The sequence below is a fragment of the Bos grunniens genome, chromosome 12, assembly GCF_055505025.1.
Source record: "Bos grunniens cultivar Pamir isolate PY7600 chromosome 12, Bosgru_T2T1.0, whole genome shotgun sequence".
Lineage (NCBI taxonomy): Eukaryota > Metazoa > Chordata > Mammalia > Artiodactyla > Bovidae > Bos > Bos grunniens.
This window is the reverse complement of record NC_141176.1, coordinates 75,664,257-75,680,971: the sequence shown is the minus strand read 5'-3', so window position 1 is coordinate 75,680,971 and position 16,715 is coordinate 75,664,257. Positions and strand designations below refer to the sequence as shown.

General features: G+C 39.6%; 1 protein-coding gene across 1 annotated transcript in view; it reads left to right on the top strand.

Annotated features, from left to right (window-relative positions):
• LOC147361921 (ATP-binding cassette sub-family C member 4-like) overlaps positions 1-16,715 on the top strand; it is a 135,914-nt gene that overhangs the window by 17,376 nt on the left and 101,823 nt on the right. The window contains exons 4-6 of the mRNA XM_086330244.1: positions 1,925-2,143; positions 14,183-14,272; positions 16,172-16,335. Of these exons, the coding sequence (XP_086186370.1) occupies positions 1,925-2,143; positions 14,183-14,272; positions 16,172-16,335 (473 nt within the window). The remainder of the gene's footprint in view (positions 1-1,924; positions 2,144-14,182; positions 14,273-16,171; positions 16,336-16,715) is intronic.

The following is a 16,715-nucleotide window of genomic DNA, read 5'->3' as shown; positions in this document are numbered from 1 at the left end:
GCACCAGAAGGAAGAGGCAGGCAATGTCAGTCCAAGGTGAGGCTTTTGGAGTTAGGATTTTGAAGTATGAAAATCTCTGTCCTATGAAAGAATGACTTATGATGCTCAGAAAAACAAATGGCAGGCTGATGTTGATGTGGAGGTCTTGAAAAACCAACAATAATGAAAACAGAACATCCAGTAAGTCCCCAGCATGTCTGGCCCCTGAAAATATCTCCATGGGGACCCACAGACATCCCCAGGTCATCAGGGATTCCCTCTTAGAGATAAGTCTTCCATATGCTGTTGTGTAAGTAGGGTGATCTCAAAGAGCCGTTTGCCCAGTCCCCTCCCCTGAGAGGTGAGGAGTGGCAGGGGTTATGTCCTATTCTCCTGACTGTTAGAAATGGCCCAGCTTTGTCTCCTGTACATGAGCCACCTTGACTTTCTGCATTAAATTTAAAAAATATTGCTTAAAAGGAAAATCTTTTTTGAAAGTCAAGTTCCTGAAAGATTTCCAAACTTTTGGCATTTTGTCTTTTGAGAAGTCTGTGGAAGAAATGATGTTGAGGGTGGAGGTGTTTACTTATGGTGACTTGGATTCTTGTTGAGTGTTTGATTTTCCTTAATAGGGGAGAAGGGAACCTTTAGGGGGTGACTAGAGGGAAGGGGTAGGTTGTGGGATGGAATGACTGTTTGGCAGGATGGGCAAGTGTTTCTTTAGTTTTGGGAAAGAAAATTGCTTTCCCTAAGTCTTACTCAGGAATTAAGCCTCAATGCCTCCCAACTGACTGGTTTGAGATTTGACTTTTGCCTTGGGAAAGAGATGATTTGTAATATTTCTTCCAAAGCAGCACCTGCAGTGTTTGTTAGATGGAGAACCATGGATGGCATTTTTTTTATTTTTTTAGTTTGGCTTCTGCCATGTTTAATTTTTGACTCCAAGGAACATCCCAGCTTCTAGAGGGTAGAGACGTAATAATACAGTATTCCCTGGAGCTGAGAGCCTAGGAACCTCCCCAGCCTGGTTTCCTTGTGATGTTCAACAAAAGCTGGGCTCCATTCTCTTAATCTCTGAACATGTACAGTTTAGGGTGGAAAAGATTGGATGTGTTTGTGCCAATGTCTTGGGCTTCCCATATAGCTCAGTTGGTAAAGAATCCACCTGCAATGCAGGAGACCCTGTTTTGATTCCTGGATAGGGAAGATCCTCTGGAGAAGGGATAGGCTACCCACTCCAGTATTCTTAGGCTTCCCTTGTGGCTCAGCTGGTAAAGAATCCGCCTGCAATGTGGGAGACCTGGGTTCGATCCCTAGGTTGAGAAGATCCCCCAGAGAAGGGAAAGGCTACTCACTCCAGTATTCTGGCCTGGAGGATTCCATGGACTGTATAGTTCATGGGGTCACAAAGAGTTGGACACGACTGAGCAACTTTCATAAGAAGATCTTGTGCCAATGTTTCAGTTCAAAAATGCTCTTAAAGCAGAAGGTGATGGCAAGAGCATGTTTCCTGTACATAAACATCTTTATTTTCTGTTGGGCTGGGATGATGAGAGAAGGGGAACAAGGGCCAGGTGTGAGCAGGGCTTGTTCATAGAGAATTTCTCACCCTTCTCTGCCACCTTTTTCTTTGTTCATCTTAGGCAAAGAGTCACTTGGCATCTTGCCAAATGCATTCTAAGGCAGTAGTTGTGATACTTATTGAGTATTCACAATGTATAAGCACAGTGTGCTAAGGCTTTATTGTCTTTCAACATAAAATTCTTGCCTAAGATTAAAACTGCTTGTCTTATAGAAGATAGTGAATCTGTACACTTTTCTTTTAGATGAGCCATGGATGTAGCATTTTGTTAAAATGCTTTTCAACAAGCAAAAATAAAATTTAAGCTTGTGTTAAGAAAAATAGGTATGACTTGAATTTCTAATGGAGACTTTTTTCTTTCAGGAATGCACCATGGTACTTCTGCCCTTACTTTTGGGGAAAATGATTAGTTATTTTGAAAACCCCAAAGGTTCTAATGCTTTGCATGATGCATACATCTGCGCTGCAGTGCTGAGTGCCTGTGTGCTCCTGTGGGCCATTCTGCACCACTTGAACTTCAATCATCTTCAGCGCGTGGGGATGAGGCTTAGAGTGGCCACCTCCCATATGATCTACCACAGGGTAAGTGTCACTTGGTACTGCACTGCATACCTCTGCTAAAGCGTCAGAAGCGTTTTGTAACTGGCATCATTGATGCTTTACTAGAGAAGCTTGCTATTTGCATCAAGTCAAGTTTGTTGTCATTTAAGCAAACTTTACTAATATATAACTAAAAGTTTTTGAGAGCAAGTCAAGGCCACCTTTGATAAATTTAATCTACAGGCTGTTGCATAATACCCACTAAATTTATAATGAAATCTAATTAAAAAATAAGTATGAAAAGTATCTAGTTGATTTTCAGTGTTTTCCCTGCCTAAATCTCAGTGGTATTTATGGAAATTTTGTTATTGTTGTAAATTTCATTTACATCAAATTTATGTTTAAAAATGAGGTTTAGTGATTGGATCTCTAAAATTAAATCTAGGAAACAAGAATGTATTTGAGAAAGTTTATGATTGTATTTTTGAATTACCCATTTAATTATATTCAATATAATTGTTTTAACTAAAAATATATATGGGCTCCCCTGGTGGCTCAAATGGTAAAGAGTCTGCCCACAGTGCAGCAGACCCGGGTTGAATCACTGAATTAGGAAGATCCCCTGGAGAAGGAAATGGCAAGCCACTCCAATATTCTTACCTGGAAAATCCCATAGACGGAGGAGTTTGGTGGGCTACAGTCCATGGAGTCACAAAGAGTTGGACACGACTAAGTGACTAACACTTTCACTTTCAAATATATATATATATAAATGGAATCTATGCCAAAAACAGATTCACTGTGTTCTACAGTTAAGGTTACTTTTAATGGTATTAGGAAAAATAGTTGTATGTTCAGGACAAAGCTTGAAATTTTCCACTGGTTTTAGTAATTTTGGAGAGCATTTGTTGCTGTTCATTCAAGTTACTGTCTTAAAACAATATTTCCTTTTTTTCTGTAATAAAGATTACAGGAGTTTTTTGTTTGTTTGTTTGTTTTTTCCTGCACTGAATGGAGTGTGGGATCTGTTCACCAATCAGGGACTGAACACAGGTCCAAGGCAGTAAAAGCACTGAGTCATAACCACTGAACCACCAGGGCCTTCCCTGCATTATAGCACTTCTCATAAGACCTACATTGATGTGTTCAGTGACTTTACATTGAGAAATGCCATAGCATTATTCCACAGTTTACTCTGATCTTAACTGATATAAAAGGAGTAAGGATTTCAGATGTCTTTACAAAGGAATTGACACAAATACACTGCCAGTAATTAAAGGGCCCTTTATAAACTTGATCCTGGATACCTCTTTACCTTGGGCTATTTGCTTTAAAATAAATCCTTATTTAACTGTGTCATATACTTGAAATTAGATCTTTAAGTGTTTTGTTCCACACACACAAAAAAACATGTGGTAATGGATATGTTAATTGGTTTTACTGCAGTAATCATTTCCCAATGTATATTTATATCAAAACATCATGTTGTACACCATAAACATATATAGTTTTTATTTTAAAAAGTCCTCATTGAAAAGTAAAAACAAAACATTTAAATTGAAATTATCACCACTTTTACTTGGTTGCTCCTTCCCTAGAGCTTCTGTTTCTTGGGAGTACTTGTCCTGGAAAAATTCAGTATGACTTCTCCTCATCTTCCCTTGAGCAAAGTGTTGTTAACCTCAGGGCTGTGTGAACTTGGAGCCCTGGCATCTCACTGTCTGTGCTTAACTACAGCATCTAAGCCAGTTTCTTCCTGGGTAATGTGGAAAGGGCAACAGTGACTGTAAACTCTAGTCAGAGGTCTGGTTTGTCATTCATCTTCATCTTTTTTATTCTGTGGCATCAACTATTAGGAGACAAATACCCAGATTTCCCCATAAATTAGCTAGATGTTTATCTTTCTGGATCATGCTTAATGCCCATAAAGAGGAAATTTCACCAACACAGCACAGTGAAAACCTTAAGTTAGGCTTGAGGTAATGGTTCAGTCAAAGCTGGGTCTTTGCCATTGTTCACCTGTTTTTCTTCCTCTTTCCACTGACACTTTGGAAAGCTGCTTTTGGAAAATCCAATCTGTCTTGGCACATACGCATGTGTGAATGTAAACATCTCTAAAGGTGTTTATTTGCCAGCTTGATTATTCTTGAAAAGATTGTCCCTGTATCAAATCAAGAATTATTGGGATTAAAACTATGGACATAACCTGAAGTAGTTCCAGAACATGAGAAAGACACATTTCTTCATGCGTAGCCTTGCATCTAGAGTCCTGCTGGGGTACAGAAATAAGACACTTCTTCTTTGCAGGTTATGGGCGGGCTGATTCCTTAGGGCAAAGCTGGTGCTGCCAAGTGGCTCTGAAAGACCCCTCTGAATGTTTGTGGTTCATGTTCAGGCCCCATCTCCTGATCCCTGGTCCTGGGTAGGAATCAGATTAAGACGTTAAAAATGAATGACTGCTCAGCTCATAGTTGTAGTTTATCTACACTGTGGAATCCGGGCTTGGGCACGTCTCAAGAAGATCTCTAAGGCTGCACATCTGCTGGTCCTAAAATGGCCCATTCAGCATTTTCATGCTCTTTTCAGCTGAATTTTGATCTTGTGGGAGGGATCATATGTAAAATGACTTGTTATTTATTTACATTTCCACAGCTTCGATAAAATTACTTTTGATCATTGATTTTTAAAAACTATGATAAAATATATACAACATAAAATTTACCATTTAACTCATTTAAAGTGCACTATTTAGTGACATTAGGTACATTCACCTGGTTGTGGAAACATCACCATTATTCATCTCCAGAACTTTTCATCTTCCCAAACGAACTTCTGCAACCATTAAACACTAACTCCCCAGGCTACTCCCCCTTACAACCATCACCATTCTACTTCTCTCTCTGAGTTTGACTATTCTGGATGCCTCATATAAGTGGAATCATACAATGTTTGTCATCTGTTTTACATATGGTAATACACATGTTTCAGTGCTATTTTCTCAAAACATCCTACTCTTGCCTTCTCCCACATAGTCCAAAAGTCTGTTCTTTACATCTGTGTCTCTTTTGCTGTCTTGCATATAGGATCATCATTACCATCTTCTAAATTCCATATATATGTGTTAATATGCTGTATTGGTGTTTCTCTTTCCAATTTACCTCACTCTGTATAATAGGCTCAAGTTTCATCCACTTCATTAGAACTGACTCAAATGCATTCCTTTTTATAGCTGAGTAATATTCCATTGTGTATGTGTACCACAGCCTTCTTATCCATTTGTCTGCCGATGGACATCTAGGTTGTTTCCACGTCCTACATATTCTGAACAGTCCTGCGATGAACATTGGGCACTCTTGCAATTCTGGTTTCCTCGGTGTGTATGTCCAGCAGTGGGATTGCTGGGTCATATGTCTAGTCAAGGCTATGGTTTTTCCAGTGGTCATGTATGGATGTGAGAGTTGGACTGTGATGAAAGCTGAGCACTGAAGAAGAATTGATGCTTTTGAACTGTGGTGTTGGAGAAGACTCTTGAGAGTCCCTTGGACTGCAAGGAGATCCAACCAGTCCATCCTGAAGGAGATCAGCCCTAGGATTTCTTTGGAGGGAATGATGCTGAAGCTGAAACTCCAGTACTTTGGCCACCTGATGCGAAGAGTTGACTCATTGGAAAAGACTCTGATGCTGGGAGGGATTGGGGGCAGGAGGAGAAGGGGATGACAGAGGATGAGATGGCTGGATGGCATCACTGACTCGATGGACGTGAGTTTGGGTGAACTGCAGGGGTTGGTGATGGACAGGGAGGCCTGGCATGCTGTGATTCATGGGGTCGCAAAGAGTCAGACACGACTGAGCAACTGAACTGAACTGAACTGCACTGATGACAGTTCTATTTCCAGTTTTTTAAGGAATCTCCACACCTCACTGTGGTTTTGATTTGTATTTCTATAATAATGAATGATGATGAGCATATTTTCTTTTCATGTGTTTATTAGACATATGTATGTCTTCTTTGGAGAAATGTCTGTTTAGTTCTTTGGCCCACTTTTTGATTGATTTGTTCATTTTTCTGATATTAAGCTGCATGAGCTGCTTGTGTATTTGGGAGATTAATTCTGTCAGTCGTTTCATTTGCTGTTATTTTCTCCCATTCTGATGGCTGCCTTTTCACCTTGCTTATAGTTTCCTTCATTGTGCCAAAGCTTTTAAGTTTAATTAGGTCCTATTTGCTTATTTTCATTCATCTTGGAGGTGGCTGATAGAGGATCTTGCTGTGATTTATGTCAGAGTGTTCTGCATATATTTTCCTCTAAGAGTTTTATAGTTTCTGGCCTTACATTTAGATCTTTAATTCATTTTGAGTTTATTTTTGTGTATGGTGTTAGATAGTGTTCTAGTTTCATTCTTTTACACATGGTTGACCAGTTTTCCCAGAACCACTTGTTAAAAAGATTGTCTTTTCTCTACTGTATACTTTGCCTCCTTTGTCAAAGATAAGGTGTCTGTGGGTGTGTGGATTTATCTCTAGGCTTTCTATTTTGTTTCATTGCTATATATTTCTGTTTTGTGTGTGTGTGTGTGTGTGTGTGTGTGTGTGTGTGTGCCAGTACCATACTCTCTTGATGACTGTAGCTTTGTAGTATAGTCTGAAGCCAGAAAGGTGGATTCCTGCAGTTCCATTCTTCTTTCTCATTATTGCTTTGTCTACTTGAGGTTTTTTGTGTTTCCATACAAATTGTGAAATTATTTGTTATAGTTCTGTGAAAAATAACATTGGTAGCTTGATAGGGATTGCATTGAATCTATAGATTGCTTTGGGTAATATACTCATTTTCAATATACTGATTCTTCCAATTCATGAACATGGTGTATTTCTCCATCTATTTGTGGTATCTTTGATTACTTTCATCAGTGTGTTGTATTTTTCTATATATACATCTTTTGTTTCTTTAGGTAAAGTTATCCCTAAGTATTTTATTCTTTTCGTTGCAATGGTAAATGGTATTGTTTCCTTAATTTCTCTTTCTATTTTTTCATTGTTAGTGTATAGGAATGCAAGGGATTTCTATGTATTAATTTTATATCCTTCAACTTTGCTATATTCATTGATTAGTTCTAGTAATTTTCTTGTGATGTCTTTAGGGTTTTCTATGTAGAGGATCATGTCATCTACAAACAGTGAGAGTTTTACTTTTTCTCTTCCAATTAGGATTCTTTTCTTTCTTTTTCTTCTCTGACTGCTGTGGCTAGGACTTCCAGAACTATGTTGCATAGTAGTGGTGAAAGTGGGCACCCTTGCCTTGTTCCTGATTTTAGAGGAATTGTTTTCATTTTTTTGCCATTGAGGATAATGTTTGCTGTGAATCTATTGAATATGGCTTTTATTATGTTGAAGTATGTTCCTTCTATGCCTGCTTTCTGGAGAGTTTTTATCATAAATGGGTGTTGAATTTTGTCAAAAGCTTTTTCTGTATCTATTGATATAATCATATGATTTTTAACTGTCAATTTGTTAATATGGTGTATCACATTGATTGATTTGCAAATATTGAAGAATACTTGCATCCCTGGAATAAAGCCCACTTGGTCATGATGTATGATCTTTTTAATATGTTGTTAAATTCCATTTGCTAGAATTTTCTTGAGGTTTTTTGCATCTCTGTTCATCAGTGATATTGGCCTATGTTTGTGGCATCTTTGTCTGGCTTTGGTATCAGTGTGATGGTGGCCTCATAAAATGATCTTGGGAGTTTGCCTTCCTCTGCAATTTTCTGGAAGAGTTTGAGTAGGTTAGGTGTTGGCACTTCTATAAATTTTTAGTAGAATTCATCTGTGAAGCCATCTGGTCCTTGGCTTTTGTTTGTTCAAAGATTTTTTTTATTACACTTTTGATTTCCATGTTTGTGATGGGTATATTAAGATTTTCTATTTCTTCCTGGCTCAGTTTTGGAAGGTTATACTTTTCTAAGTATTTGTCCATTTCTTCCAAGTTGTCCATTTTATTGGCATATAGTTGCTTATAGTGGTTTCTTATGATCTTTTGTATTTCTGTGTTGTCTATTGTGATTTCTCCATTTTAATTTCTAATTTTATTGATTGGATTCTCCTCTTTTTCCTTGATGAGTCTGGCTAACATTTTGTCTATTTTATTTATCTTCTCAAAGATCCAGCTTTTAGTTTTCTTGATCTTTGCTATAGTCTGCTTCATGTCTTTTTCATTTATTTCTGCTCTGATTATTATGATTTCTTTCCTTCTATTAACTTTGGGGTTTTTTGTTGTTGTTGTTGTTCTTCTTTGTCTAGTTGCTTTAGGTGTAAAGTTAGGTTGTTTAAGTTTCTCTTGTTTCTTGAGGTAGGCTTGTATTGCTATGAACCTTCCTCTTAGCACTGATTTGACTGAATCCCATAGGTTTGGGGTTGTTCTGTTTTAATTTTTATTTGTTTCTATGCATATTTTGAAGAAAGGTAATGCCAAAGAATGCTCAAACTACCACACAATTCCACTCATCTCACACATTAGTAAAGTAATGCTCAAAATTCTCCAAGCCAGGCTTCAGCAATACGTGAACCATGAACTTCCATATGTTCAAGCTGGTTTTAGAAAAGGCAGAGGAACCAGAGATCAAATTGCCAACATCTGCTGGATCATCAAAAAAGCAAGAGAGTTCCAGAAAAACATCTATTTCTACTTTATTGACTATGCCAAAGCCTTTGACTGTGGATCACAATAAACTGTGAAAAATTCTGAAAGAGATGGGAATACCAGACCACCTGACCTGCCTCTTGAGAAACCTATATGCAGGTCAGGAAACAATAGTTAGAACTGGACATGGAACAACAGACTGGTTCCAAATATGAAAAAGAGTATGTCAAGGCTGTATATTGTCACCCTCCTTATTTAACTTCTATGCAGAGTACATCATGAGAAATGCTGGGCTGGAAGAAGCACAAGCTGGAATCAAGATTGCTGGGAGAAATATCAATAACCTGTGATATGCAGATGACACCACCCTTATGGAAGAAAGTGAAGAGGAACTTAAAAGCCTCTTGATGAAAGGGAAAGAGGAGAGTGAAAATGTTGGTTTAAACTTCAGCATTCTGAAAATGAAGATCATGGCATCTGATCCCATCACTTCATGGGAAATAGATGGGGAAACAGTGGAGACAGTGTCAGACTATTTTTTGGTGCACTGCAGATGGTGACTGCAGCCATAAAATTAAAAAACACTTACGCCTTGGAAGAAAAGTTATGACCAACCTAGACAGCATATTCAAAAGCAGAGATATTACTTTGCCAACAAAGGTTCATCTAGTCAAGGCTGTGGTTTTTCCAGTGGTCATGTATGGATGTGAGAGTTGGACTGTGAAGAAAGCTGAGTGCCAAAGAATTGATGCTTTTGAATTGTGGTGCTAGAGAAGATTCTTGAGAGTCCCTTGGACTGCATGGAGATCGAACCAGTCCATTCTGGAGGAGATTGGTCCTGGGTGTTCTTTGGAAGGACTGATGCTAAAGCTGAAACTCCAGTACTTTGGCCACCTCATGTGAAGTGTTGACTCATTGGAAAAGACCCTGATGCTGGGAGGGACTGGGGGCAGGAGGAGAAGGGGACGACAGAGGATGAGATGGCTGGATGCCATCACCAACTCGATGGACATGAGTCTGAGTGAAATCTGGGAGTTGGTGATGGACAGGGAGGTCTGGCATGCTGCAATGCCTAGGGTCACAAAGCATCGTACATGACTGAGCAACTGAACTGAACTGAACTGATGCATATTTTGATTTCCTTTTTTATTTCCTCCATGATTTGTTGGCTATTCAGAAGCATGTTGTTTAGCCTCCATATGTATTTTTTATAGTTTTCTTTTTTTCCCGTAGAGTTGATATCTAATCTTACCATATTGTGATCAGAAAAGATGTTTGAAATGATTTCAATTTTTTTTTCCACTTATCAAAGCTAGATTTGTGTCCTAGGATGTGATCTATCCTGGAGAATGTTCCATGTGCACTTCAGAAAAAGGTGAAATCCATTGTTTTGTGGTGAAATGCGCTGTAGATACCAATTAGGTTTAACTGGCCCATTGTATCATTGAAAAACTTGTGTTTCCTTGCTAATTTTCTGTTTGGTTCATGTATCATAGGTGTGAATGGAGTTTTAAAGTCCCCCACAATTAATTGTTTTAATTTTCGCTTTCATGCTTGTTAGCATTTGCCTTACATATTGAGGTGCTCCTATGTTGGATTCATATATATTAGTAATTGTTATATCTTCTTCTTGGATTGATCCCTTGATCATTATGTAGTGTTCTTTGTCTCTTAATACAGTCTTTATTTATTTTATCTGATATGAGTATTGCTATTCCTGCTTTCTTTTGGTCTCTATTTGCATGAAACATCTTTTTCCAGCCCCTCACTTTGTCTGTATGTGTCCCTAGATTTGAGATAGGTCTCTTGTAGACAGCATATATATGGATTTTGTGTTTGTATCCATTTGGCCAGTCTTTGTCTTTTGGTTGGAGCATTTAACCCATTTACGTTTAAGGTAATTATTGATAAGTAGGATACCATTACCGTTTACTTTGTTTTTTGGGGGGTTCTTTTGTAAACCTTTTCTGTGTTTCCTGTCTAGAAAAGCTCCTTTAGCATTTGTTGAAGAGCTGATTTGGTGGTGCTGAATTCTCTCAGCTTTTGCTTATCTGTAAAGCTTTTGATTTCTCCTTCATAACTGAATAAGATCTTTGCTGGGTAGAGTAATCTTGGTTGTGGGTTTTTCTCTTTCATCACTTTAAGTATGTCCTGCCTTTCCCTTCTGGCCTGAAGAGTTTCTATTGAAAGATCAGCTGTTACTCTTATGGAGATCTTCTTGTCTGTAATTTGTTTCTTTTCCCTTACTGATTTTAATATTTGCTCTTTTTGTTTAATTTTTGTTAGATTGATTAATATGTGTCTTGGGTTGTTTCATCTTTGGTATATCCTATTGGGGCTCTCTGGATTTCTTGGACTTGGGTGGCTATTTCCTTCCCCATTTTAGGAAAGTTTTCAACTATTATCTCCTCAAGTATGTTCTCATGCCCTTTCTTTTCATCTTCTTCTCTGGGACGCCTATGATTCAAATATTGGGGCATTTAACATCATCCCAGAGTTCTCTGAGGTTGTCCCCATTTCTTTTTATTATTTTTTTCTTTTTTCCTCTATGCTTAATTTATTACACCATTCTATCTTCTAGTTATTCTACTGTTATTCTACTCAGTTATTCTACTGTTAGTTCCCTCCAGAGTGTTTTTAATCTCAGTTATTTCATTGTTCATTATTGATTTACTCTTCTTTATTTCTTCTAGGTTCTTGTTAAACATTTGTTGCATCTTCTCAGTCTTTATCTCTAGTCTGTGTCTGTAACTCCATTTTTATTTTCAAGATTTTGGATCATCTTTACTATCATTATTCTTAATTCTTTTTCAGGTAGACTCCCTATCTCCTCCTCTTTTGTTTCATTTGGTAGGTTTTTATCATGTTCCTTACCCTGCTGAATATTTCTCTTCCTTTTCATCTTGTTTAGATTGCTTTGTTTGAGGTGCCCTTCCTGCAGACTGGAAGTTCATGGTTCCTCTTAATTGTGGCATCTGCTCCCTGAGGGTGGGGTTAGACCAGTGGCTTGTCAAGGTTTCCTCATTGTGGGAACTTGTGTCTGTGTTCTGGTAGGTGGAGCTGGATCTCTTCTCTCTGTAATGCAATGAAGTATCCAGTAGTGAGTTTTGGGGTGTCTTATGGTTTGTTATGGCTTTGGGCAGCCTGTCTTTTAATTTTCAGTGTTGTGTTCCTGTTTTGCTGGAGAATTAGTGTGATGTGTCTTGCACTGGAACTTGTTAGTTCTTGGGTGAAGCTTGGTTTCAGTGTAGGTATGGAGACTTTTGGGTGGGCTCTTGTCTATTAATGTTCCTTGGAGTCAGGAGTTCTCTGATGTTCTAAAGTTTGGGAGTTCAGTCTTCTGCCTCTGGGTTTTGGTTCTCCTCTTACAGTAGTCTCAAGACTCCGTTCACAGAGATTGGGCTGCCTTTCTGGGTTCCTGATATCCTCCACCAGCATTTAGAAGTTGTTTTGTGGTGAATTCAAATGATCTTTTGATGAATTTGTAAGGGAAAAAGTGGTCTCCCCATCTTATTCCTCCACCATCTTGGGAATCCCCCCTCTCACCCCGACTGGCATTAAGAACACAGTTTCCTCACAGGAACATGTATGGAACATTATCCTCATTCATTTCAAAATGTGGAAACTAACACCAAGGTCTTTCAATAACATCAACCACAGATTTAATGACTGATTCCAGATTTATAATCTACATCCCCAATTTTCTTTCCTGAAGGCATCCTCATCATTCTCATATAATTGGCTCAGAATTACTTAGTTTAATCCTAAATCAGTGGAGTGGGTAGCCATTCCCTTCTCCAGGGGATCTTCCCAACTCAGGGATCAAACCTGGTGCTGCTGCACTGCAGGCAGATTTTTACCATTAAGCCACTAGGAAAGTCCTTTTATTCTTCAGGTGGGTCCGAGATCCTTGAGAAACAGGGTGGAGGATTTTGCTTCTACCTCTTGTTTCTCCATTTTCTGGTCTTATTGGGGAGGGCAGTTGCTGCCATATTGAAGAGACATTTAACAATGAATCACGTCCCTAGAGCCCAGCTGTCAGGAGTCATCCTACTTGTCCTGATGTACAACCCCATGAAAACCCACTCTGTTTTGTTATGTACTAAAAGTGACCACACAATTGCACTCATCTCACATGCTAGCAAAGTAATGCTCGAAATTCTCCAAGCCAGGCTTCAACAGTATGTGAACTGTGAACTTCCAGATGTTCAAGCTGGTTTTAGAAAGGGCAGAGGAACCAGAGATCAAATTGCCAACATCCTTTGGATCACTGGAAAAGAAAGAGAGTTCTAGGAAAACATCTATTTCTGCTTTATTGACTATGCCAAAGCCTTTGACTGTATGGATCACAATCAACTGTGGAAAAATTCTGAAAGAGATGGGAATACCAGACCACCTGACCCACCTCTTGAGAAATCTGTATGCAGGCTAAGAAGCAACAGTTAGAACTGGACATGGAACAACAGACTGGTTCCAAATCAGGAAAGGAGTACGTTAAGGCTGTATATTGTCACCCTGCTTATTTACCTTATATGCAGAGTACATCATGAGAAATGCTGGACTGGATGAAGCATAAGCTGGAATCAAGACTGCTGTGAGAAATATCAATAACCTGAGACATGCAGGTGACACCACCCTTATGGCAAAAAGCAAAGAAGAACTAAAGAGCCTGTTGATGAAATTGAAAGAGGAGCATGAAAAAGTTGGCTTAAATAAAACTCAGCATTCAGAAAACTAAGATCATGTCATCTGCTCCCATCACTTCATTGCAAATAGATGGGGAAACCATGAAAGACTTCATTTTGGGGGGCTCTAAAATCACTGCAGATGGTGACTGTGGCCATGAAATTAAAAGACACTTGCTGCTTGGAAGAAAAGTTATGACCAACCTAGACAGCTTATTAAAAAGCAGAGACATTACTTTGCCAACAAAGGTCCATCTAATCAAAGCTATGGATTTTCCAGTAGTCATGTATGGATGTGAGAGTTGGAGTATAAAGAAAGCTGAGCACTGAAGAACTGATGTTTTTGAACTGTGGTGTTGGATAAGACTCTTGAGAGTCCCTTGGGCAGCAAGGAGATGCAGCCAGTCCATCCCAAGGGAAATTGGTCTTGAACATTCATTGGAAGGACTGATACTGAAGCTGAACCTCCAATATTCTGGCCACCTGATGTGAAGAACATTCATTTGAAAAGCCCCTGATGCTGGGAAGGATTGAAGGCAGGAGGAAAAGGGGACAACAGAGGATGAGATGTTTGGATGGCCTCACCGACTCAATGGACATGAGTTTGAGTAAACTCTAGGAGTTGGTGAAGGACAGGGAGACCTGGTGTGCTGCAGTACATGGAGTCGCAAAGAGTTGGACATGACTGAGTAATTGAACAGAAAAGTGACTTGTTATTACCACAGGAATCCAGCTCAGTATCTTTTCTCGTTTCAGGCATTTCACCTGAGTAACTTGGCCTTGAGGAAGACCACCACAGGTCAGATAGTCAACCTGCTGTCCAACGATGTGAAAAGATTTGATCAGGTAAGCTGCCCCTGAGGGATCTTCTTCCACTTCCAGTCCTTCTGACGGGGTTTAGCTTATGGTTGATGCAGGATACCTGTGTTTGCTGTTGACCAGGATTTGTTGAGTGTCTAAAACAAGGGTTCATTTTATCCAACTCTCATTTCCTCTGTGTGCAACTGAGATGTAATAATTTGTGTTGTCCTTAGACAATAATTTTTTTTTCTGAGATAATCTATGGCATACTTCAGTAATAGGCAGCAGTCTTGCTCCCCAGCTTAATTCATGTCCCTAGGGGTCCTCAGCTGGAATCAAGATTTCCAGGAGAAATATCAATAACCTGAGATATGCAGATGACACCACCCTTATGGCAGAAAGTGAAGAGGAACTAAAAAGCCTCTTGATGAAGGTGAAAGAGGCGGGTGAAAAAGTTGGCTTAAAGCTCAACATTCAGAAAACGAAGATCATGGTATCTGGTCCCATCACTTCATGGGAAATAGATGGGGAAACAGTGGAAACAGTGTCAGACTTTATCTTTTGTGGCTCCAAAATCACTGCAGATGGTGACTACAGCCATGAAATTAAAAGACGCTTACTCCTTGGAAGAAAAGTTATGAACAACTTAGATATCATATTGAAAAGCAGAGACATTACTTTGCCAACAAAGGTCCGTCTAGTCAAGGCTATGGTTTTTCCAGTGGCCATGTATGGATGTGAGAGTTGAACTGTGAAGAAAGCTGAGCACCGAAGAATTGATGCCTTTGAACTGTGGTGTTGGAAAAGACTCTTGAGAGTCCCTTGGACTGCAAGGAGATCCAACCGGTCCATTCTGAAGGAGATCAGCCCTGGGATTTCTTTGGAAGGAATGATGCTAAAGCTGAAACTCCAGTACTTTGGCCACCTCATGTGAAGAGTTGACTCATTGGAAAAGACTCTGATGCTGGGAGGGATTGGGGGCAGGAGGATAAGGGGACTACCGAGGATGAGATGGTTGGATGGCATCACTGACTCGATGGACATGAGTCTGAGTGAACTGCGGGAGTTGGTGATGGACAGGGAGGCCTGGCGTGCTGCGATTCATGGGGTCTCAAAGAGTTGGACACGACTGAGCGACTGAACTGAACTGAACTGAGGTGTCCTCCTGGCATGGACCTTCTTGGCACATGGTGTTGGTGTTGCTACCTGAACTGTCTTCCTCCTCCTCTGGATGATGAAGGCCTGTGGGCAGGGATTGTTCTTTCCCCCACACCCTGTTCAGTGCCTTCTGTATAGGAAGCCTGCGAGGAATAATGCCAAGTGGGTGGTCCCCAGCCAGACATAACCTCTTCTCTGCTATCTCACCACACTCTTTTTATCCACTTAGCTTATGAGTAGATCATGTAACCCACGGTGTTGTAGCTGTTGCTCAGATCTGTATTGCACTAGACACTTCTCTTTCAATTATTCATTCATCAAACATGAAGTAAGATCCCCCTACCCACTTTCAGGGATGAATACTATTTCTTTCCTGGAGAAGCCACAGGCTGTCAGGAGGTAAATACACAAGTAGTTACTGGAGAATGTGGTAGGTACCATAAAATAGGCTTTCCTAGGATGCTAGGGAGAGATGGGGGCTGAATTTTGGGACAGAGAGTTTGGGGAAGCCCTGAGCTCATATGTGGTGTAGACAAAATCAACATTTTCCTTCAGTGCTGCTGCTCTGGTTCTCCCTGGATGTCCCTGAAGCCAGCCCTGTGCTGCCCCAGAATAGCGTCATCTGGGGTAGATGCTTGAGTTTCTGCTTCAGCAGGTTTAAAACCCACTGAGATCATTCCCGTTTAGGTTCCTGTCTATTGTTTCCAAGCATATTTTTTCTATAATGGGTCCTTACTGGTTTTGTTTTCATACCATCTTAAGAAGGCTTTGTCCTTCTCTTTTAAGGTAACAACGTTCTTGCACTACCTGTGGGTGGGGCCGCTACAGGCTATTGCAGTGACCGCCCTGCTCTATATGGAAATAGGAATATCATGTCTTGCTGGGATGGCGATTCTCATCATTCTTCTGGTTTTGCAAAGCTGCTTTGGGAAATTATTTTCATCACTCCGGTAAGAGAAACACTGATTTCAAAAATTGGTGATGTGTATTTAATTGGTAGCATCTGCAGTCTGCTTGATGCTTTTGTTCAAAAACAAGAAGTGCCTTCGTTTGTCTGTTGCATGTGTTGTAGATGCTTCAGACTTAGCCAGTGGAAGCTCCAGCCTCAAGCTGAAGGCTGACCTTTAAGGGGAAAAGTGACAACATTTGCTGACTTTTCCCAACATTGTAACCAAATAAATAGTGTCTTTAAGCAGAATTCACTGATGTTAAAGTTATTTAAACATTATTAAAAGTACTAATACTTTTATATAATATACAGGCCCTTTTCTAGCTACATTATTTTTGTTATGTTTGTATTAGAGCCATTTTCAGGTATGTATATTTTTTT